Here is a 25041-nt window from a genome sequence, read left to right as displayed (position 1 = left end):
AACAAATGGTAATCGGAAGGGGCAATATCAGGAGAATATGCAGGTTGAGGGAGAACTTCCCATTCCAACTGGCGCAGTTTTTCAGCAGTGATTCTTGCAGTATGCGGTCGTGCGTTATCGTGGTGAAGAATGACGCCCTTCCGATTATTCAGCGCGGGTTCTTTTTCTCTTAAAGCTTGGGCTAACCTTTCCAACTGGGCACTATACACTGCACTTGTAATGGTTTGGTTAGATGGTAAAAGTTCATAATGAAGAATTCCTTTAAAATTCCACCAAACACACAACATCACTTTTTTCGCATGCAAGTCAGGTTTTGGCGTGGGCTGCGGAGCCTCATTTTTGTCCAACCATTGAGGCCGCCTTTTCAAATTAACATACAGCACCCATTCTTCATCTCCGGTAACAATTTGCTCTAAAAACGGCAAACGGTTTTGATGAGAGAGGAGCGAACTGCAAATTGTGACTCTTTGATTACGGTTGTTGTCCGTCAACTCATGAGGAACCCATTTTCCAAACTTTTGGACTTTGCCAAGTGCACGCAATTGATTGGAAATTGTTTTTTGTGAACAATTTAAAGTTGTCACAAGCTCTTGTTGGGTAATTTGAGGATTTTGCACCAAAAGAGCTTGAAGAGCTTCTTGATCAAAATTGGACACACGGCCTCTACCACTCTTGTCATCTAACGAAAAATTTCCCTCGCGAAATTTCTCAAACCAACGCTGGCATTTTCTGGCGCTAACTGCATCTTGACCAAGAGCACTACAGATGTTTTTTGCAGCCTCACTTGCTTTTCTTCCTAATTGGAACTCGTAAAGCATGCAGTGCCGAATATGCTCTTCATCCGCCATCTTCTTAGCCCTAGTTTTGCAACAAAAACCAAACCAAACACAAACTTTTTCAAGCAAAACTTGTTAATTGCACTTCACACGTTCTGTAGATACCACGTGTTTGAAGGTTCTGTCAATACAAGTCAACGCCAAGCAAGATTTTAAACGAATGTTAAAAAACGACATTAATTATCACTAGACCCGATACTTTCGATAATCAATTATATTCATTATAATATACTTCTCTGGAATAATTCCATAGTTGTATAACAACAGCTTATGCTCAACTAAGTTCTCTTATGATGAAATTAGTTATAGTCTTTAAAGTTTAAAAATATATTATTTCAATCCTGACCAGGTAGCTCAGTTGATTAGAGTGTCGTCCTGATACACCAAGGTTGTGGATTTGATTCCCAGTCAAGGCACATACAAGAATCAACCAATAAATGCATAAATAAGTGGAACGATAAAAATTGATTTCCCCCCACTCCCCTCTCACTTCCTTTTTCTCCTTCATCAATAAAAAAGTTTTTTTTTAAAATATATATTATTTCATTAGTACATACTCTAACTATTAGATAAATATGAAATATATTTGAACATTTTTAACTACTTAAATCAGGGGTCATTAAATGCCCTAGCATCTGTAAAGAAGGGAATATACTGAGGAACCTTTTAAGATAGGCCAATTTCATCAGCATTACATGACCTTTAAGAAGAGTTTGACCCTGTACAGAGATTAATTTTGAACAGCCTCAAAATTCTTTTGCAATTCAGGATTTATGAACTTAACAGTATAGAAGGAAGATCAACAGTGTGCCAGGGAACTAAAGTTTCACTGACTGCTGTCATTAACTGCATAATCTTAAAGCATTTCATCTTCTGGGCCTCAGTTTTATCATCTATAAAATAAGAAACATTCTGGGGGGGGGGAATCCTATGCCTTTTATTCACTTTATTTAGCTTTCTAACGCTACTTCAACCTAAAATACAAATGACACCATTTAGTAAGATACAGCTTTGCCAACAACTACTCATAATTCCTCTTTTCTTTTCAAAATATACACAGGGATAAAGGTAGGAGGAGCACATTAGGATACTCTTTTAGAACCTATGAATAATTAATCCCCCCAAATGATCCAGGTGTATTAATTAATCATGAACTAAGCACAGATCTGAATTATTTCATTTCAAGATGCTAAAAGTGATCAATTCTGGCTAAATTACTCAACTCTGAATCTTATTATCATGTAACAGTTAAACATAATGTTACTGCATACATCCTTAACAGTATGCACAAACTCCATTTTTTAAGCCCAATACCTTTTACTTGGGGGATAATCCAATCCATAGGAGGATGGAGAATATGCTGTGCTTAGAGCAGTTCTGCCGATGATGTGGGTACTATTACACTCAACATGACAAACTTTACTATTACATGACATGACAAACTTTACATTTTCTTTTCATAAATACTTCTCTGCTATATTTTTACTGTGGCCCCTATTTAATAACATTGTCCCTTTGGGGCTTGACATTTCATCCAATTTCTCCTCACTCTATGGAAAAACAGAATTGACAATATTACCATGTTATGATGACTAAATGTCTTTTCCAACTGACAAATTAAAGTATGCCCTCACTTTTTTTTTTTATTATGGAGACTTCTCTTGGATCTTAGAGAAAATAAAGTGTAATAAAGCTTAAGAATACTTGGGTTTTACTTTTAACTCTGAACATGATGAGATGTAATATCCCAAGTGCTTCTTCTATTGCTAGTTCTCTGTCAGAAGCATTCAGTCAACTATCCTGCAGAAGCACCTGCATCAGAAAGGGAGCATATGTGTTTCTGTTTAGGGGTGAGGGTGAAGATGTAAGAGGGGAGGAAGGAGGGGAAAAAGATTGAACACGTGAGAGCACAGTTGAGTTAGAAAATTTTAAACCATTACAAAATTTTTATTTACCCTCAACTTAAAATTCTTGATTAAAGCATGCTATCAGGCTGTTGGCTGTAATGCTAACCAAGCAAAAAAAAGTCACACATTTGAATGTGGTGAAGACAAATACCTCAGAAATGATCAAACGTATTTGTAACTTATAATAGAAAAGACTGTTGCAGTATCTCTGTCAAATAATTTTTATTCATTTAAAAAAATAAATTTTCTATTTCCTGAAACTATGAAGCAAGTCTTGAAAGGCTTAGAAATACCACTTTCCTTCAGCATATGACTTCTCAGCTTTGCCAGCTACTAATTTTCATCAAATAGATCCATGGTAACATAATCAAAGAAAAATCCTATTTTAGAGTTCTTTTTGGAAACTTCAAAGGATACAACATTTTTAGAATGGTGAAGCCTCTTTGCAAAATACAAACAAACAAAACTGAAACAAACTCAAATACTCTCCTGAAGAAATTTCTTTACTCTGTAGACACAGATAATATACCTTAATACCTGGCAAAATATCTGTTTTTGTTGCTTTGGTAAAAAGACAGGAGTTGTGCATGTCAATGTGACTTTACTTTGTTCATCAGTATGCACTGAGGTTCAAGACTCTACCATCAATCCTGAGAGAAATCTATCTATCGCTGTGAAAGTATTCTGCCTCATGAGTGCCAGGCCTTAAATCATAGCCTATGCAAGAGGATTCGTCATAAAAAAAAATCTATTGTGAAAACTGCCAAAGTCATAAAAGTCAAGACTTTCAATCAAGAGGGTCTTAAGAGGTTTTGTCAAGAAGTAGAAGCAACTTCTTTGTTCCACACAAGTTCAATGGCTTTCAGAAGACAAACCTATAGCCAGAATTTTGCTGCCGTCAACTGAACTCATTTAAGTTTAACTCTTCATTCTTAAAACTAAAATGTGTAGTAATAATCTTTTCCTTCCCAACATACTATTAGGTCAGGATCTTGCCAAAAATGATCTTATTAACTAGAAAGTAAAATCAATACGAATTTACCTGCAGAGTCTTAAAAAATTCTTATTTCTTGACACAACACTGTCAAAAGAATCTACAGATTTTATTTGTTCTTTCATTCTTGTTTGAGATAAGATTTTCAGCACTTGTTTTGACCAAAAAAAAAAAGTCAAAACTGATTGGCTATCAAAGATGACACAAAGGCTGCCAAGTCAAAGAAAATGGAATACTTGAATGTGTTATTTAAAAGCTAAACAGCAGCCCTTTCATTAAAATTTACTATTGAATGGAACTGATGCTTAATTCTGGTTAATTTGTAACACTTCGATTTAGTTATCTTTCTCAAAAAGTGGTCACTTATTTATTTATTTATTTTTTAATCCTCACCTGACAATTTATTGATTTTAGAGAGGAAGGGAAAAAGAGAGAAACACTGATGTAATAAGAGAGAATCATTGATCGGTTGCCTCCGTTCACACCAAACCAGGGATCCAGCCTGCAACCTTTCTGTATAGGGGACATTGCTCCAATCAACTGATCCTCTCAGCCAGGGAATAGTCAGATTTTTGCATGGGGAAAAAAAAGGAGAAATAATTCTTATGAAAATTTCTTTCATATTCTATGTTTAAAAAATAGTTTTCAGTGCAATTAAAATCTGTTAAAAAAAAATTTTATGGCCCAGCTAGCGTGGCTCAGTAGTTGAGCGTTGACCTATGAACCGGGAAGTCACAGTTCGATTCCTGGTCAGGGAACATGCCTGGGTTGCAGGTTCGATCCCCAGTGTGGGGCATGCAAGAGGCAGCTGATCAACGATCTTCTCTCATCACTGATGTTTCTCTCTCTCGCTCCCTCTATCTTTCTGAAATCAATAAAAATACATATTTTTTAAAAATTTTATGTTCATGTACACCTTGCACATTTTTGGAGAGAATATTTAGTTTCCACTATATTTTTAAAAAGTGTATTACATGGTTTGAGAGCTTCTAGCTTAAATCTAGTGTTATGGTGCCATATTACACAGATTCTCTAATTTCTTATTTAAATTCCTCTTACCTGATTTCTTTTCCACTATCAAAATGGTTGCTGCTCATCAACCCTGTTTTAAATTTCTACCACTGCTTCTGCAATTGTTATTTTATTTTATCCACTTCTATGTGGTTTTCTTCTAATTCGATCTCTTTTCCTGTGCTGTTCTGCATTTATTCACACCAGTGTAAAACAATTTACCTTCTATGATTTTAATCAGCAGAAGCAAATTTTCCCTACACGATGAAAGGATGAAACAAAGTAAACATCTCAGGTCTTCCGCTCTGGAATTCATTCCAGTGCTATTAACCCAGGATACACACAATATCTATAATAATAAAAGTATAATATGCTAATTAGACCAGACATCCTTCCAGATGAAGCAAGGTTGCAAGGGAAGGCCAGGTCCTGGAAGGTGCCTGCCAGTGGTTGGAGGGAAGCCAGTGGCAGCAGTTGGGGAAATAAGGCCTACTCTTACAAGAATTTCATGCATCAGGCCTCTAATACGGAAATGTAAGTCAATCTATCGTAATCAACATTCACTAAAATCATGCACTAATATAAAATTCACGTTTTTAAACTTGAACCAATAAACAGCACTTTGGCATCATTAGATATAACTCAAAAAAAGTCACAAAGACATATACAACAAGAAAAAGGAAGGGGCAAAAAGATCAAGAATTAATGTAACTATGTAGTTGAAAATAATGGATATGATCACTTGTTTTGAAGTTGAATTAAAAAAAGAATTTCCCTGATTTTAAAATTACTAAAACTAAAATAAATTTTTCACATTAAGTTATATCTCTCTTAATAGGTGCTCTTTAAAATGAGTTTCTCCATCTATCTTGGAATGGTTTTGGAGACAGAGGAATGTACAAAATTTCTTTACAAGAAATGTAAACATTCTGCCATATTTACTGTACAAAGAAATAAATCTCTTTAAGAAATCACTGTAGCCGAAACCGGTTTGGCTCAATGGATAGAGCATCGGCTTGGGGACTGAGAGGTCCCGGGTTCGATTCCAGTCAAGGGCATGTACCTTGGTTGCCGGCATATCCCCGGTAGGGGGTGTGCAAGAGGCAGCTGATCGATGACTCTCTCTCATCGATGTTTCTAGCTCTCTATCTCTCTCCCTTCCTCTCTATACAAAATCAATAAAAATATATTTAAAAAAAAAAAGAAAGAAATCACTGTAAAAAGTTCCAAGAGTCCACTTTTGCTTTCAAATTTACCACAATTAAATTTGTCACTGATTTTTCTAAGAGTCTTTAGTTTTCTGAATAACAGAAGAACCTCTGACTAATCTTAACCACTTATATTAATATCCATATTTTAAAAAATCTTTATTTTTTTTTAATTTTTTTTATTTATTTTAAAAATCTTTATTTATTATAAAAGATCATACTTTACTAGGTAATGGCATCCAAGTTATTACCTAAACACATTTTATTCTCAATCAAGCTTCAGAAATATCAAGCTTATTTTTGATCAATGTGCAGTACTTTTAAATGTTCTGTATGTGAGACTAAATATGCTAATACAGTTCATAGATAAGATTGCTAGCACGACATGAAAATACTAGCAAAAAAATTCAATCAGAACATTTCAATCAGTTATTTGCTCACATAAAAGTTAAGGTAGTAACTGATTTAAATGTTTAGGAAAGAGATAAAAGGTTACCAGCTTTCTTTATAAAAATTGGTTTTCCAATAAATTCTTAGATCTAGGAAGCGGAAAGGAAAGCAAATACAACCTACCTTTTTGTCTCTGGTCCTTACTTCCCCATAGAAATCTAGAGCCTCTTGTGCCTTTAAAAATTTGCCCCGATGTAACAAATATGCACAAATCATTACACCAGTTCGTCCCTTTCCAGCTTTACAGTGAATTGCTGCAACATGATTGTCGTCTTCACTTAGCCATTGGTCAAGATCTTCACAAAAGGGTTTGATAAGTTCTAGCTGTGGTGGATTATGGTCTTCAAAAGGATACTGTGCAACTGTGGTTAAAAAGAAAACCCTCAGAATAAGAGAAAAGTCACTTCAGAATTGTTTAATAAAAGTAAGTTAATTTTAGAAATGCTATATATATATATAAGCTCTCCCAATGTTTAAAAGAAAAACTTAACTTCAGAGAAAAATTATTTATTGCCTAATAAACTTTCTAATTTTTTAATATTAGTGGAGTCTCATTAACTCTTAAACTTATCCATTGGACAAGGAGATCAAGTATTATTTTCAAGAAGTTTTTGTGGGCTCTGAGATAGAAGTCACTACACCTGAAGAATATTTCATTTAAAGTAGTTCCCTGTTCTCACCTTTCAGGTTCCCCTTTCCCATATTTTTATGCCCTTTCCATCTTTTATATCATGTTCCTTAATAGAGTTAAATTGTTCTGTTTTCTCTGTATAATCTCTTACTACTATATCAAATACCTCAAAAAAGTAGATATAAACCCCACCTTATTCTATTGTTAATCTAAAAATTTCTCCTAATTATTAGTTCATTCTGCAGTTTAGTTGTCTTAATATTTTTGGCAGGTTTATATGGCAGTTGTTTCCTAAAACACAACAGCCAAATATTATATTTTTTAATATTTTTAATTTGGCAAATATTTATCTCACTTAACAATTGAGATGATCATTATTGCTATGACAGTAAGATTTAGTCTATTAGTTTTATATTATTTAACATAATACAGTATATTTATACTTACCTCTGCAGTTAAATTTGGCGGTATCATAATGTCTTTCAGCACATCTAAAAGAGAAGTTTAAATTTGATATAAAGTTATCTTTTACAATTGAGAAAAAAGTATAATAGTAACAAACATTTTCTGAACCTTCATAATGTGCCAGGCATTATGTTAAGTATTTTATATTAACTATTTTGTTTATGCCTGTGAAGTAGGTTCTGTTATTATCCCCATTTACAATTAAAAAGACTGAGGCTTAAAATGATAAGTGTATGCAATTAAAGCTTATGCATTTGCTTAACAAAACTTGTGATGTCACTAATATACAACAGTGTAAATTCAGCTGCATCTATACCTTCAAATTTCCTTTATGGAAACTTTACATGCTAATGAAGTTTAATAACTGTTTTTAAGATCATCTTTACTTCACAGCTGAGCATACACAATTTTCTCAAACTATTATTTAAAAAGACATGATAAAAATAGTAAAATTATAAGTGAAAAGGAAAAAACTAAATGATGCTAATCTACTCAGACACAATATTTATTAAACTTTTTTAAAAACCAGACCTTTCTCTTTTTAGATAAGCTAAAGGTCGTCTTTTTTAATACCCTCTCAAGTTACAAATTTTAATTAAAGTTTCAGAGTAAAGAAACCATAATAAATAAAATCAATACAGAATAGTAAATGTTAAGTTAGCATTATCATTGGTCATGCTCAAACTTGTCTTTTGAATAGTAGTGACATGTTTGTTATCATTCACTGGCTTACTCATGATTAATAGGACATGTTTATAAGCATCAATAGGCTCAGAAAGGGATACCATGTATTAGTTTGTGGTCAACAGCATCCTGGTAATTCCAATTACTAACCAAACTATATTTCTTAAAAAAATTTTATGCCCTAACCTAGGGGTGTCGAACTCAATCAGAGAAGGGGCCAAAATCTAAAATCCAGCCTAAATCGCGGGCCGAATGGTTTACTGAACAGTCATAAACTGTCATTGTGATGGAAACGCAGCGGAGTGCAGTGATGACAGCGCGGTGCGGGCCACATTGCAAGGCCTGGCGGGACGGATTTGGCCCGCGGGCCTTGTGTTTGACACATGTGCCCTAACCGGTTTGGCTCAGTGGATAGTGTCAGCCTGCAGACTGGGGTCCCAGGTTCGATTCCAGTCAAGGGCATGTACCTTGGTTGCGTGCACATCCCCAGTAGGGGGTGTGCAGGAGGCAGCTCATCGATGTTTCTAAATTTCTATCCCTCTCCCTTCCTCTATGTAAAAAATCAATAAAATGTAAATTTTAAAAATTATTTTTTAAAATAAATACAGATCCATAGACCCTTAATCGACAATCTCAAAATCCCCAAAGCCTAAAATATCTACCATTTTTTTCTTAAATTTATGGCCAACTGGATTTATGATATTGTATGTAGTTTTTAATTAATACACTTACAGTAAAGATTCAAACATTTCATTCTAGGTACTGTTCCAAATCCTACTGAGCGTGTTATAATAAAGTAGATGCTTCCCTGTTACATTTCTGAAAACTGAAGAAATTCTGAATGCCAAAACACATTGAAACTGGGTCTCAGAACTGTTGGACATTAAAATTGGGACTCAAATGTTTTTTGTTATTATATGTTTATTTCTAGTCTGCAGTTGCAAGATTTTTCAAAGAAAATAAATGGTGGAAAAATAGTTATAAAGAAGCATTGAACAGACTGTCAAACTATAGCGGGAAGGCAAGTGATGTTGGGGGAGGGGGGGGCTGTAAGAGATCAACCGAAGGACTTGTATGCATGCATATAAACATAACCAATGGATACAAGACAGGAGGAGGGGTGGGGGCCGCGCAGGTGAAGGCACATGCAGGGGAGGGGGGAATAGGGGAGGCTGGGGAGAGGTCATGGGGGGGGAAGGAGACATATGTACTAATATTTATAATGCTTCAAACAAAACAAAAAAACACAAAATAAATGAAGTATTAAAAAAAAACAAAAAACACAACTGCCCCCCAAGAGTTTCAAATAAGGGATAGTGGACCTATATTTTGCACTTGGGAATCCTGAAAATATCTGTATAGTTTCTCTACTTTAAACAGATTTATACCCATTGAATTAATTATAAACAAACTACATTTCACTAGTTTCTGGTCAGACCTGAAATAAATAAACTTTTATATTACTGCTCAAAACAAAACTTTTCCATTTTAGCTTATTAGAATTTAGTATATTGAGTTTTGCTAGAAAATTTATTCAGGAATGACATATACTCATTCTTGCAAAATAATTTCACAAACACACATTAAAAGACATGAAAGGTGGAAAGAAAAGGACTGGTTATGAAAATAGTCACATTGCACACTTTTCTTTGGTACAGATTAAAGAAACAACATGGTTAATAGTGAAGAACCCATAATGAAATATTTTCAATTTTAGTATATGTGCTGCCGAAGCGAGCACATGAAATATTTTCATAAGGAATCACGTAAACAAGACAGGGCTTAGGAGGTAATGGGGGAGGTATAGGTTAGGTAAAATTCTAAGCAGCTGGTCTCATGATAGCACAACAAAAAATAAACGTCTTAGGTTTCATACAGATTCAATTCTCTAAAATCCCCATGCTCTCTCTGAAGCTCAAAATGTTTGCTTTGACCAATAGTGCCTAAGACTACCTTCATAAACGGATTTTCAAATATTACTGTTAAGAGGAAGAAATGGAGGGAAAGTGGAAACAATGAGCTACTAAATGTCTACTAGATGCACACACTTTACAAAGGAGTTCCCATGTTTATGTGTTTTTTTTACTCATCCTCACAACCATGTGGTAATAGTTAATATTACCTCCATTTTATATATATAAAAGCTAAGATTTAGAAACACACTAAAAAATAACAAAAAACTTGACCCAAATCAAAATAAGTAAATGGAAGAACCAGAACTCAAGCTATAATTATATAATTACAAAAGTCAAACTTTTTCTAGGACTGCTCCATACTCTCATTTATAATAAAAATTGAAAATAGTTTTAAAAACAAAGCAATAACAAAATTTAGTCAAAGCCTGTCTTCCTACAAGACCAATATTTGGCACAAAACAACCAACAAATAGTGATGATGAAAACATGAAAAGGCTATGAAAATCTCTACAGGTATGGATAGAGAGTATGTGATAATAAATACTGGGGCTGGTAGTGATGAAAGTGATCTGGGGAGAGCTGGTAGAGTAAGAATAAGGATTTTCTTAATTAAAACTTTCTCTGATAGTGCATACACACCCTCAAAAACACACACAGTTTCTTGTAAATTTTTTGCTGTATGTTATTAAGTCTCTCAACAAACCAAAATTGAAGATACATAAAAATAAAGCAAATGGCCCTAACCAGTTCGGCCCAGTGGATAGAGTGTTGGCCTGTGGACTCAAGAGTCCTGGGTTCAATTCCAGTCAGGGGCGTATATTTTGGTTGCTGGCACATCCCCAATAGGGGATGTGCAGGAAGCAGCTGATTGATGTTTCTCTCTCATCAGTTTCTAACTCCCCCTCTCCCTTACTCTCTGTAAAAAATTGGTAAAATAATTTTAAAAATAAACAAATAAAGCAAATGGGATTTGACTAAGACAACTGTTAGATTAATGATTTATACTTCTTTATAATTAAAACTCAACTTAAAAGATATTTTATCATCACCTTATATTGGCTTTTTTGAGACAAGAAAAAGGAAGAGGCAGTGAAGGGGATTTTTATGAAATAGCAAACAAAAAGTGAAGAAAGGGATAAGATTAACAGGAAAAGCTTCCTTTGAAGTAAGATTTAACATGGAATCAGCTAGGCATGTAGGTGTCTTCTGTAGTCTCTTCAATGGAGCTATCCTCATCTTACAAAAGAAAACTAAATTGATAAAAATTAACAACAGCTAAATGTTTACTACAAAATAATGGAGAGGGTTTTTTTCTTGTTTTGTTTTTTTTTACCACAAAATAATGGGGAGTTGTTTGTCAAATAGAATATTCAGTATCCAGTAAACATTTAAGTTCCTCAAAGGCAAGAAATATATTATGTCTTCACTCCCTATCTCCCCACTCCTCCCCTTACTCCCACCAAAATACAGATTATACAGGGGAACACACAAAAATAAAATACACACACTTGCACAAAATAACTAATTTACTAAGTATCAGTATACCCGAATTTGGTATGACAGATTAAATTTGTCCTTTCTTAAAATAACTTACTGAATGCTTACAAGAAGTACGAACAGATTCAGTCTGTATATACAATAAAAACTCTTACTATTGCCTGGCCAGCATGACTCAGTGGTTGACTATCAACCTATGAACCTCAAGGCTAATCCCCAGCACCTTTTACTTTCTTCCAGGAGGTTCATAGGTTGATACTCAAGGCTATCCCATGTGGGAAGTGCAAGAGACAGCCAATCAATGACTCTCTCTCATCATTGATGTTTCTATCTCTCCCTATCCCTTCCTTTCTGAAATAAATTTAAAAAATACGTTTAAAAAAATAAAAAGAACTCAATATTACATTGAGAACTCCTCTTCATCCATATATGTCAGAAAGTGCCATAAAAAGTTTAGTACTCTATTAAATTTAGGTACGTCTAGTACAAATATTTTAATATCTCCCCTTTATATATGTTTGTAAAGACATATATCACACAATTAATATGCTAAAAATTAAGAAAATAGAAGCATTCACTGCTTGCCAGACTCACTTATCCTGAGCCAGAAATATATACAGGGGTAGAAAGCAGGTGAAGAAGACTGAAAAGTGACATTAGAAATCAAAACATCCTACAACTGGGTAGTTCTACAAATTTCTGAAAGTAAGTAAACTTTGGGGAGGTTAAAAACAACAACAACACAAAAACAAACAAACAAAATAACCCAGAAAGGGGATTCTGGCATAAACTGTGGATGGTCTGCTACTGTGTATACCTGTGTGAACTTATTCAACTCACTAACTTCTCTAGGTCTCAGATTCCCTATCTGTAAAATGAGGTTGGACTAAATGATCTCTTGCAGATACTTTCTAGTTCTGACAGTCTATGATTCCATTAAATGGAGTGGAGAAAGAGAGTTAAATATATGCACCAAAAGCTACTCTCAACTAATAGCAAGACAGTTCATCAACTTGAGAATCCAATGTTCAAAAATACAAAAACAAACAGGCAGTCAAGTTCCCAATGCCGACTTTAACCATAATAATGTTAAGTGAACCACAATACTGACAGTATAAGGCTAAATCCTAAATTCTGGAAGCAGGAAGCCATGGCATACATGAATGAAAAGAATTTCCTTTCCTATATCTGAATATAATATCAAACTTGAATAAAATTTTAAAAAGGGAAGAATTTATATTTAGTATCTCTTTCTACCTTCTTTCAGGGACCTCTTAAATGCCCAATCCTTATAGAGTCTTAGTCTGAATTTACCCATTTAATGGATTCCAGCTTTTGACCACTTCTTGTCTATTTTTTTTTATTTTTTTATTTAACTTCTAAATCCAGTTGTTAAAAAAGTACAAAGCTTTGTGATTTTTTATTTCCTGCACAGAAACTCTCTGGCATCTGAAACAAGGACTACTGTAGGAAAAGTTAATCAGGAAAAGAGGATGGATGATACATATTCAGATCATTTTTAAACTAAAGCCCACCTAAATTTGTTTCTACAGCACCTTTTACTTTCTTCCATCTTGTCATCTACTTCTACCACAGCCTATACACACACACACACACACACACACACACACCCCATAATCTGACCATAATAAATTATCTGCCATATTATGCAACAAGTTTCTTACATGCCATTTCCCCTCCTACTAGGCCTGTAGGACAACCTCTCTTGATTCTTTTTATCACAGCTCAAACATCCTTTTTTTGTGAAATCATCCCTTTGGAGTACAATTACTATTTTGACTGTTCTCTAGACAGTCTCTTCTATCCAAGAGTTATCTCTTCTATAATATTTTATCTTGCACATTACTACAACTTACATGAGAACTAGAACTACATCTTATTTACCTTGACCCACAACATATTTTATCATGTTGAATGTGTCAAGTACATGATAAATGCTTCTTTGTAAATCTAAAGAAATTAGTGAAAACTCACTAGGAGAAACAATATTGGTGTCTACTTCACTCTCATGTCTTATCAGAACAGAAAGATCACTCAATTAAAGCTAAAAAATAAATAGCCGAAACCGGTTTGGCTCAGTGGTAGAGCGTCGGTCTGAGGACTTAAAGGTCCCAGGTTCGATTCCGGTCAAGGGCATGTACCTTGGTTGAGGGCACATCCCCAGTAGGGGGTGTGCAAGAGGCAGCTGGTCGATGTTTCTCTCTCATCGACGTTTCTAGCTCTCTATCTCTCTCCCTTCCTGTCTGTAAAATATCAATAAAATATATTTTAATAAATAAATAAATAAGCAATATCTCACAAGCTAACAGACAGAGAATCTTTCATACTTTTTGGTAAAGATTTAAATGCTCATTAAAGGTAGAAAAGAATCTTGTCCTTACATTTGATAAATAAATTCTATGAACCTATAACAGTGAATTGGTATAAGTAAATTCAGATTTAAAATTTTCCTGTTGTATAGTTTACACAGATCACATAGGAAAAATAAAATCCAGGGAGAAAACTAACACATATTATATGCCATTGTTTAAAAAATAGAAAATGATCATATTTTGGGGAAAGAAAAATAGTCTTCAAGGGCAGAAATGGTTATATATTTTCTTCCCATTTTTCTTTAGTTCCCTTTTTCCTTTTCACATCTCTAATCACAAAGTCAAAAGAAAAAAACAAAAGGTTAAAGATAAGGTCAGCTAGGTGTATCAAATGGGCAATCCTTACATTCCTCCCTCAAACAAAAAAAACAACCCAATTCAACAATTTTAATTTATGTTATATACAGTTAGAGAATACCCTAAAAGCTGTTTCAATCAATTGACTTAGAGACACAAAATTAACAAAATTATATTCACTTTGGAGCATACCTCCTTAAAAGATGTCATTAATGCTTTAACAGAAGCTCTACTGTGTTCTACACTTCAAGTTACTACATGGTTATGGGTTCAAAGATGGGCTAACTGCCAAGTCATTTAAAGCACATTAAGTAACATAAATCTGTGCCAATACTGTTTTACCTCATCACTACACTTTCTAAATGACCTACCAATGCTCTCTATCAGATTTCTTGAACTAAAGCTTTTAGGAATACATTCAGTTCAAATATACCTTTAACTCTACCTCATTCTAACAAGAAAACAACTTTCAGTTAATAGTTATTTCAGAAGTATTTGGAAGCATACAAAAAAGAAAATATACTTACAGATTGTATATCTTGTAATGGTTTTTATGCTTTGAATCCAAAAACCTTAAAATAAAACAAACAAACAAAAAGCCACCATTAACAAAAATAAACTAACATTTGAAATTACATTAATAATATTGAGAAAAACCAAAAGACAGACTCTATTTTTCCTAATCTCAAGTAGCATTTAAGAGAAATAAACTCCAATAAATATTCCTTCCTTGGGTTAAAACTAGTAATCAAGTCATTCTTAAATAATTATTACATTACACAGATTTATACAATCTGAAGTAAAGCCATAGCTTTTCATAATCAGCCTACCATATTAAGAAATAACTTTCTTAAAGGGTAGTATTAGCATTGAGCTAAAGTTACCTACTTCATACAGATTTGCAAGAAGTAGTCACATGCAAGCAAGTAATCTTAAAAATAATCCTGAAAGCCATCATTTTTTTCAAACTAAAAACTTTTGATATTTGAAAGATGTAAGTAGAAACTATTAACTCTGTAATAGTTTAAACTATTACAAAGTTTATTAAGAATTTTCACATATATATTCTCATTTGATGCTCACAAACATTTGAGATAGAGTTTATCCATATTTTACAGATGAGGGAAGTAGGTATCAAAGAAATTACAGGACTTGACCAAGGTCATATACAGTTAGTAAGTCAAAGAATCAAGACTAAAGACCTCTCCCTCAAAATAGTTAAGAAACTAACTACAGCAACATCTACAGGCAACACAAACTTATTATATGCCGGGCACTATGTTAATTAAGTACATTATGTACATACATTTGTTTAATCCTATGAGGAATTAGAAAAGTGTAAGTCTGGGGAAATGTCAGGATAAATAGAATAAAAAGACAAATGGAAAACAGAAGGTATGATTTTAAAAGATTTAAAGTCCAGGAGGTTCAATATATGAACAGGAGTTCCAGAGAAAATAATAGAAAGCACAGAAAATTCAAGAAAAATAGCCCAAAACTGCAAAGACACAAGTTTCCAAACTGAAGGACACAAAGAATATCCACAAAAATTATGAAAATAGACCCAAATAAAGGCATACATATCATAGTGAAGTTTCTGAATTTTGAAGAGATAAACATAAGACCTTAGAGGAAATAGATTTCATAATAAGAATCTGTAATCCTAATGACAATGCCCTTTTTAACGGCAACATTAGCAGCTAAAGAAAGAAAAAAATTGGGCAAAACTTTCTTACTCTGAGGGAAAATTATTCCATACCAAGAGAGACTAGAAATCAAGTGTGAATATATAATAAAGGCATTTTTAAATAAGCAAAGTCTCAAATAATTTGGCTTCCTGTATATAAATAACGAAACCACGAAAGATGACGACAAGTTCCAGGAACTGAAGAGTCAAACTCATGAGAAGGGAAAAGAATGATGGCGAAGGAACATCTCAAGCAGACAGCATTACATCAAGCCTAGAAAATAAGTAATCCAGATTAGGGCAGACCAGAACACTTCTAGAGAAAATAAGTCGATGCAATATCAAATGTGCTAAAACATACTGAGAGATTTATATAGCTGGGGGCAAGTTTAGAATGAATTAAAGAATATAGAAACTAAAGTTAAAAAGAGGGAGTGAAAAGGTAAGAAAATGATTTATAACTCCAGGAAAAACAAAATATGCAAATAATAGCTTTGTTGGGTAATGTAGTATAGGTCCTGGCTTTTCATTTTGCATATTTCATGCCAATCTCTTCTGATATGAAATGTTTCTGTTGAGAAGTCAGCTGACAGTCTCATGGGAGCTTTCTTGTAGTTAATTGTCTCTCTTGCTGCTTTTAAGATTCTTTGTCTTTAATGTTTGCCATTGGAATTATGGTGTGGGCCTCTTTGGATTCATCTTGTTTGGGACTCTCTGCACTTCCTGCACTTGCATGTCTATTTCCTTCACCAGGTTAGGAAAGTTTTATGCTATTTCTTCAAATAGGTTTTCAATTCCTTGCCCTCTTCCTTCTGGTTTCCATATGATATGAATGTTGGTATATTTGATGTTATCCTAGAGGCCCCTTGAACTATTCTCAATTTTTTTTTCCCCCAATTCATTTCATTATGCTGTTCTGATTGGGTATTTTCTGCTACCTTTTTTTCTAAATTGCAAATTCAATTCTCTGCTTCAGCTAATCTACTACTGATTCCCTCTAATGTATTCTTTATTTCAGTTACTGTATTCTTTATTTGACTGGCCCTTTATGTTTTCTATCTTCATTTTTATGTTTCCTATCTTTTTGTTAAAGTTCTCACTGACTTCATCTACTCTTACCATAAGTTAATTAAGCATCCTTAAAACCAGTGTTTTGGCCTGGCCAGTCGTAGTGGCATAGTTGAGCATCGACCCATGAACCAAGAGGTCCCGGTTCAATTCCAGGTCAGGACACATGCCCAGTTGTGTGTTTGATCCCAAGTAGTGGGTATGCAAAAGACAGCCAATCAATGTCCCTCTCTCATTGATGTTTCTCTCTATCCCTCACCCTTCCTTTCTATATAAAAATCAATAAAAACTTTAAAAACAACAACAACACTGTATTCTGAAGTCTGCATCTAATAGATTTCTTATCTCCATTTTGTTTATTTCTATTTCTGGAGTTTTGCTGCTCTTTCTTTTGGGAATGTTTGTCTCCTCATTTTGGCCGCCTCCCTGGGTTTGCTTCTCTGTATTAGGTTGAGCTACTTCATCTCCCAGTCTTGATAGAGTAGCATTTTGCAATCGGAGTCATGTGTGGGCCTGGGCACAAAGTCTCCTTGGTCACCTGAGCGGAGTACTACAGGCATATCTCTTTGTGTGGATTGTGTGTCCTCCTGTTGTAGTTGAGCCTCGCTTGCTGTTTGCACTTCAGTGGGAGGGACTGACCCTCAGGCTGATTGGCTGTGAGGAATGACCACAGTTACATGACAGAAGTTATTGAGAAGGGGTTGACCCCACAAAATAGTATTTGCTTTAGTGAGGCTCTAGTGCCTGCAGAGTCTGCCATCTGTATGTCAGATGGATGTGTCATATGTATAGGTGTTTGGGTGGTACTCTGCTGTGGTCTGAACCTGGCTATGTGTGTTAGTTCTGGGACCTCGTAGGAGAATGTTGCATACCCTTTCACTGTCTCTTTTACCCTCTTTATCTTCTATATTCTTGTACATTTTCAATTTGTAGTTTTGAACTTTTCTTTAAACTGAGGTAAAATTCACATACAGTAAGTACACATTATCTTAAGGATACAACTCTATGAGTTATGTTAACAACCACGCCAATCAAGATAAAGTACACTTCCCCCACCCCTGAAAAACTCCTTCTTAACCTCTTGCCCTCAAAACTACACCAACCTCCCAGGTAGCTACTTGTGCTGGGGGGGGGGGGGGGTGTGTGTGGGTTAGCCAGGGAGAATTCAATTGGGGGGGGAGGGGAGAGACTTATGTAATACTTTAACAACAAAGAACTTAAAGAAAAAGAAGCAGAGTTCCTTTTATGTGGCAACAGTCCTCCTTGAGAAATAATTAATTTTAATGAGATTCCTATTTATACAGTTCCTGAGGCTTTTCTTAATTACATCTTCATCCATACTAAACCTATCTTGAGTACTTTAAAAAAAAATTATTGGCACACACTATCACAAAATCACAAATTTGGGTAAGAAATGATAACCAACAAAACAGAATAATTCGTTAAAACGCTGGGAAAACTATCTTTTTTATAATACATCCCTCCTAGAGACTTTAGCCATAGCAAGTCCATTCTCTAATTTCTTTATGTCACTTTAGCTAGATGACTATAATGTATACTCAAAGCAAACTTTTTATTCTCTTTAAAATTTTAAATATTATTTATTATATGCACAACAGCTGAGAATTTCTGCTCCCCAATTTTTTATTTTTCTATGCTCCATTTAAGAAGTATTAAGGACTTACTAAATAGTCATTGGATTCCTTATAATATGCATTTTTTTTTAAAATCACTTCAGTTCTAGAAAAGAAAAGTATTGAGATAACCTTTGATAAAATTAAATATCCTACAAAGTAACAGTGATTGAAAACAATACAAGGAAATACAATAGAGACGACAAACAGGCATCAAATTGATGGTGGCTTATTGAGATGCAACAGTCAGGCTATTAAAAAAACATCAATGTTGGAGACTGAGAAAGAATATCATGATTGATTAGCAGTATCTGTCATTAATGAGAGAGAATAATATGAAAATTTTCACTCTGTTTGCCATTTATAGAGAAAATCAATACAAATTTATGGGTAAAATTCAATAAAAACTAAACTTGAACATTATAAATTATGTGGTAGCACAGTTATTTAAACAGATAACTTTATATAAAAAAAAAGGTCTTTATATTGGTATTCAATCTAAAAAAACTCATCTCTTAAAAATTTTGAGAATAACAGTTACTATACACTTTTGACTTTATAAAAGTATTTTCCTCTTGATACAAGAAAACTAGGCAAAATGTATGAGGCAAACATTTTTAGGCACTGAACAAAAGGCAGCACAAGCTTATGATCCTTACGAAAAGAGACAACCTGGCTGTTGTGGCTTAGCGGTTGAGCATCGGCCCAGAAACCCAGAGGTATCTGGTTCGATTCCTGGTCAGGGCATAGATATCTGGTTCGATTCCTGGTCATGGCATATGCCCGGGTTGTGGGCTCCACCCCCAGAATAGGCCATGTAGGAGGCAGCCAATCTGCTCTCATCAATGTTTCTATCTCTCTTTCCTTTTCCCTTCCTCTCTCCCTAAAAAGTCAATTGAAAACATATTTGAAGGAAAATAAAAAAAGAGACAAACAATTCAATTAAAAAATAGGCAAAGGACCTAAATACACATATCTCCAAAGGGGACATACAGATGATCAAGAGACATACCAAAAAAATGCTCAGTCACTAACCATCAGAGAGATGCAAATTAAAACCACAATGAGATATCACCTCTTATCTGTCTGAATGGCTACCATCAGCACAACAAATGCCAAGTGCAGACAAGAATGTGGAGAAAAGGGAACCTTAGTACACTGCTGATGGGAATGTAGATTGGTGCAGCCACTATGGAAAACAGAATGGAGTTTCCTTAAGAAATTAAATATAGAACTGCCATTTGACCCAGTGATCCTACTTCTCAGAATATATACTAAAAACCCTGAAATGCAATCAGAAAGAATATATGCACTCCTATGTTCATAGCAGTGCTATTTACAATAGTTAAGATCTGAAAACAGCCCAAGTGCCCATCAGTAGATGAGTGGAGAAAAAAGATTTGGTACATTTACATCATGGAATATTATGCAGCTGTAAAAAAAGAAGGACCTCTTAGCCTTTTGAGACAACATGGAGAGCCCTAGAGAGTATTATGCTGAACAAAATAAGCCAGAGAAAGACAAGTATCACATGATCTCACTCTTATGTGGAATCTAAGGAACAAAATAAACTGATGAACAAAATAGAAACATGGAACAAACTGATGAATCTCGGGCATGGGGGGATGGGGGGGAGGAATTAACCAAAGAACTTATATATATATATATACACACACACACACTAGGTGCATAAAATTAGTGCACAGGGAGGGTCCCTAGGCCCTGCCAGTGATCAGGGCCAATCAGGTTCCCAGCCTCCCCACCTGTGTGCCGCCACTGTGCAGTTCCCCACCTACCCGCCTTCTCTTTCCCTCACTCCCTCAGTGCCCCGCCACACCAGTGGTCACCCGCCATGTTCTGCGCTGCCCCCTGGTGGTCAGCACGTCAGCAATACTCGAACAAACTCCTGTGGGGACACTGCATATTAGCCTTTTATAGATAGATAGATAGATAGATAGATAGATAGATAGATAGATAGATATAGATATAGATAGATATAGATATAGATATAGATAGATATATAGATATAGATATAGATATAGATGTGCAAAACCCATATACACAGAAAATAGTGTAGTGAAGGCTTATGGGGGGGGTCAATGGGGAAAAACCTGACATCTGTAATACTTTCAACAATAAAGATAATTTTTTTAAAAAAATAAGGAGAGAAACAAGAGGTAACACCCATGATTGCCTTACTCTCTGTTCAAAGGCTCTTTTCTGACACAGCAGAAGGAAATGAAACAAAGGTTTCACTGAGGTAAACAGAGTTCTGGGGCGCTAAATTTTAAAACCCAGAACTTGTAGATCAGGATAGCAGAAAAAAGGGGACAAATAGAAAGGAGTTATCAGAAGTCTGTATGGAAATTCACCACAGGACCTTGGCTAAGGGTTGGGCTGCATATGTGCAGAATCCAAAAGTATAACAGAGATGACACTAGAGACAGCACAGTACTGGGAGGAGTTCTGGCCCAGCCAGAGTAAAGATTTCACTGAGAACTTCAGGTATTCAGCTGGGACCCCAGAAAAGCCACACCTTAGGAGTAAGGACCACACCCTAAGACAAAAAAAATAATAATAATAAAAAATAGGCCTGCCTCAACAAAGAAAACCAAGCCTCACAATATCAGAAGATTAACCATTAATTTAAATGCCTGCTAAAATAAAACTCAGGTATGAAAGAAAGCAGTAATCCAGAACCCTTAAAGTATCAACCCAGACTTCCTACAACATATCATCCACAGCATTCAACATATAGTTAAAGTTTACTAGACATGCAAAGCAGAAAAACATGACCAATAACCAAGAAAAAAAACAAAAGCAGTCAATAGAAATTGACTCCAAGACAAACCAGATGCTAGAATTAGCAGCCATGGACTTTAAAGCAGCTACTATAAATACATACAAGGATGTAAAGGAAAATGATTATAGTAAAGTAAAAAGCTGACAAGTCTTAGCAGGGATGTAGAAACTATAAAAGACAAATTCTAGGCCTCAAATGTACAATATCTGAAACAAACAGCCAACTACTACATGGTCTTAACAGAGGATAGGAGACTATAGAAGAAAGATGCAGCAGATTTATTTTCCAAAAATAATTCCATCTCCCATCCCACATGCTCTTCAAACAGCATAACTTTAACATTCTCCCATCAAGTGATAGAGCCTATGGTTCCTCCCTCTTGAACCTGGGTACACCCTTGTAATTGCCTCAACAAAGAGATATAGCAGAAGCGAAATTAAGCGATTGCTAAGGCTAGATCATAAAAATGTCAGGCACCATCCACCTTGGACTCTGGATCTTGGCACCAAGTTGCCGTACTATGAGGAAACTTAAACTAGACTATGTGAAAAGACATCTTGGAAAGGCCAAGTATAGGGGTTTCTGGCCAACAGGCAAATGAGGACACAGACAACAGCCAGCATTTACCAGACATGTGAGTGAAAACGCCTTTAGATGACTCAGCCCCCAACTTGCTAACTCATCTCTAGTCACTGTCTTCCCAACTCTAAAGCCCCAGACATAGTGGAGCAGAGATAAGCCATCTTCACCACACCTCCTCTGAATTCCTGTCTCACTAACTGAATATAAACGTTTATGTATCCTCTAAAACACACACACACACACACACACACAACTTATCTCACACGTATGTACTGCTAAAAATTCTATAGAAGAATTAAAATGGAATAGCTAAAAATATTCTATTAACTCCAAAGAGGAAAGAAAAAGAGGAATGCGAGTGAATGAATATCTCACAACTAAACATATACAGAAAAATGGTAGACTTAAACAAAACATTATCAATAATTATATTAAATATAAGTGGACTAAACACTCCAAGTAACATTGTTAGTGATTATACAGCAACTTCAAAATTGACTTTCATTATCTATGAAATATAGCACGTATGTTCACATATTCTGGCTGTACAGGAACACTCTACAGGCAAAATAATATACTATGCAATGTTCATATCTAAAGAAGATTACATTAATCAAATGCTAACTCTCTATACATTAATGCCACACCACTGAACTCACTACTCCACTGGAAGGAAAAGAGTCTGAGTTGCAAGGTAAGTGACTCTGAAAAGGCCTAAGAAATTCAGTTATTACTTTGGTGAAGTTACTAGAGTAGATCAGGGCTGATCCCCTACCTCTTTAGACCTCATCTTGTCAGCATATTAACTGGTACTTTTTTTCAGGGACAAAACTCATGTTATATAACTGATTTATAAATATCATAATGACCATAACCAAAATATATTAATTTACTTGAAAAACCCAATTGCCACACAAACTAAATTATTAATATCTTTATCACCAGTTCAATATTTCACCACAAGCAGACCTTTGAAAAGTGAAATCAGAATGCTGATTAAATGTGGAATCAAAAGAAAAAAGTTAAGTTAAATGAAGCTATTTTTAACAGAATAACATTCTGAAGTTTCTATCTCCACAACAGGAATGGTCTTGTCAAGAACATCTGAAGTTGATTGGCTACATTCATTTTTTTTCCCCTTGGCCATGCTTTTTCCATGTTTTAATAATAACTAATTAATCCTTCATCCCTCTGAAAGGTTTTATGTAGACAAACTATACATTTCACTGGGTTAAATCCAAGTATGTTACTGTAAAGTCCAAGTGTCATTCTGTTTCTTAAAGGTCAATTGGTGTATCTTTGCTTGGCATTGGGACATACTAATACTAAAGTTTGTATATTAGTAATCAAAGCATTATATCATTTTCAATTGCTTAGGAAATTGATAAAAATTCATCTAATATTTATTGAGCACCTGCTATGTGACAAACACTGCTATAGACAGAGGGCTAACAAAACCCCAAGTCTGACAACCACAATCCTAACCACAAATGGTTCTAGCAGCTTAAGACAGACCCAACAGCAAACCCTTTTTTTAAAGTATCTAGTTAAGAAAATAGCCTAAGAAAATTGTACTTTTCAAGATACTTATTGCCTGCTTTCTATGTTACCTTGAGTTAAATTAAAAAAGCAAAAATAAGAGCTGTAAATTAAATTCTACTTGAAGATAGTGATTCTCTGTACTAGAGGGAAAAGAAACAAGTGACCTATAACCCACTGAAAAATGCAGAAGGCTATTAAAAATATGAATAAGAAACTGCCAAACATTTCTCCAAAGAAGTATCATTTTGCATTTTTTTACAACGTGTGTGTGAATTTCAAATTGATCTACACCCTTGCCAACCCATTAGACCTTTAAGTTTTTTTAGCCATCCCAATAAATATGAAACAGCATTTTACTGTTTTAATTTTACTTTTTTGCTGATTTACTTTGAATATATTTTCATATGCTTATTGATCGTTTATATATCTTCTTTCGGAAATGCTTCTGTTCACATATTTGCCTTTTTCTTCTTGGAGTTGTCCCCATGAATTTGTACGAGCATCCGTATACTCTTTGGAATTCAAGTCTTTTGTCAGATATGCATTGTGAATAATTCTTCCAGACAGTGGTTGCTATGTTATTAATGGTATCTTACAAAGAAAATACATTTAAAATGTTAAGAAAATTTTAATTTGTCTATTTCTCCTTATGTGTGTAATTTTGTATGTACTAAGAAATCTTTGACTAAATCAAAGGTCATAAAGAGCTTCTGTGTTTTTATCTAAAATTTTTATAGTTTTATTTTACTTTTATATTTCTATGTATAATCCATTTTAAGGATATTTTTGTCTATTATGAGACATAAGGTTTATTTAATTTGCATACCGACATCCATTTGTTTCAGCATCATATGTTAATAAGAGCATCCCTTCCCTAGTAAATTATGATGGCAACTTCATTAAAAAAAAAATGTATGTGTGAGTTTCTAGAATTTGTTCTGTTCCACTAATCTATGTCATATGATCCAGCAATTCTATTCATAGGTATTTAACCAACAGAAATGAAAACATATATCCACAAAAGTCTTGTACATGCATGCTCCTAAGAGCTTTGCTCATAGTAGATCCAAAGTGAAAACAGCCCAACTGTCCATCAGAAGTGAGTGAATAAATCATATCATATCCATAAAATGGAATACTATTCATCAATGAAAAATTACTGGTACAAGTAACAACAGGGATAAATTTCAACATTATTATGCTAAGAGAAAGAAGCCAGACACAAAAGAGTACATACTATGACTGCATTTACATGAAATTCTAGGACAGGCAAAAGTTATCTACAGTGAGAGAAAGCAGATTTGTATATTTCCTAGAAACAGTATTTGGGGCCTGATTACAAAGAGGCAAGAGGAAACTTTTTATCGTAACAGAAATGTTCTAAATCTTGACTGTGGTGATGCTTACATGGGGTGCACATATATGTCAAAAACTCA

At 34.6% G+C, this 25041-nt stretch overlaps 1 protein-coding gene across 3 annotated transcripts in view; it reads right to left on the bottom strand.

Annotated features, from left to right (window-relative positions):
- The window catches only part of PTEN (phosphatase and tensin homolog), an 81928-nt gene that overhangs the window by 18475 nt on the left and 38412 nt on the right, over positions 1 to 25041 (bottom strand). For 2 of the 3 annotated variants that reach the window (XM_045581880.1, XM_036438471.2), the window contains 3 exons: positions 14817 to 14861; positions 7485 to 7528; positions 6530 to 6768 (listed from right to left, as the gene is read on the bottom strand). In XM_045581880.1, coding sequence (XP_045437836.1) covers positions 6530 to 6768; positions 7485 to 7528; positions 14817 to 14861 — 328 coding nt within the window. The remainder of the gene's footprint in view (positions 1 to 6529; positions 6769 to 7484; positions 7529 to 14816; positions 14862 to 25041) is intronic. The other variant, XM_036438469.2, reaches the window with a different exon arrangement.

Source organism: Pipistrellus kuhlii, unplaced genomic scaffold, assembly GCF_014108245.1.
Source record: "Pipistrellus kuhlii isolate mPipKuh1 unplaced genomic scaffold, mPipKuh1.p scaffold_m20_p_15, whole genome shotgun sequence".
Taxonomy (NCBI): Eukaryota; Metazoa; Chordata; class Mammalia; order Chiroptera; family Vespertilionidae; genus Pipistrellus; species Pipistrellus kuhlii.
This window is presented reverse-complemented; position numbering and strand designations above follow the sequence as displayed.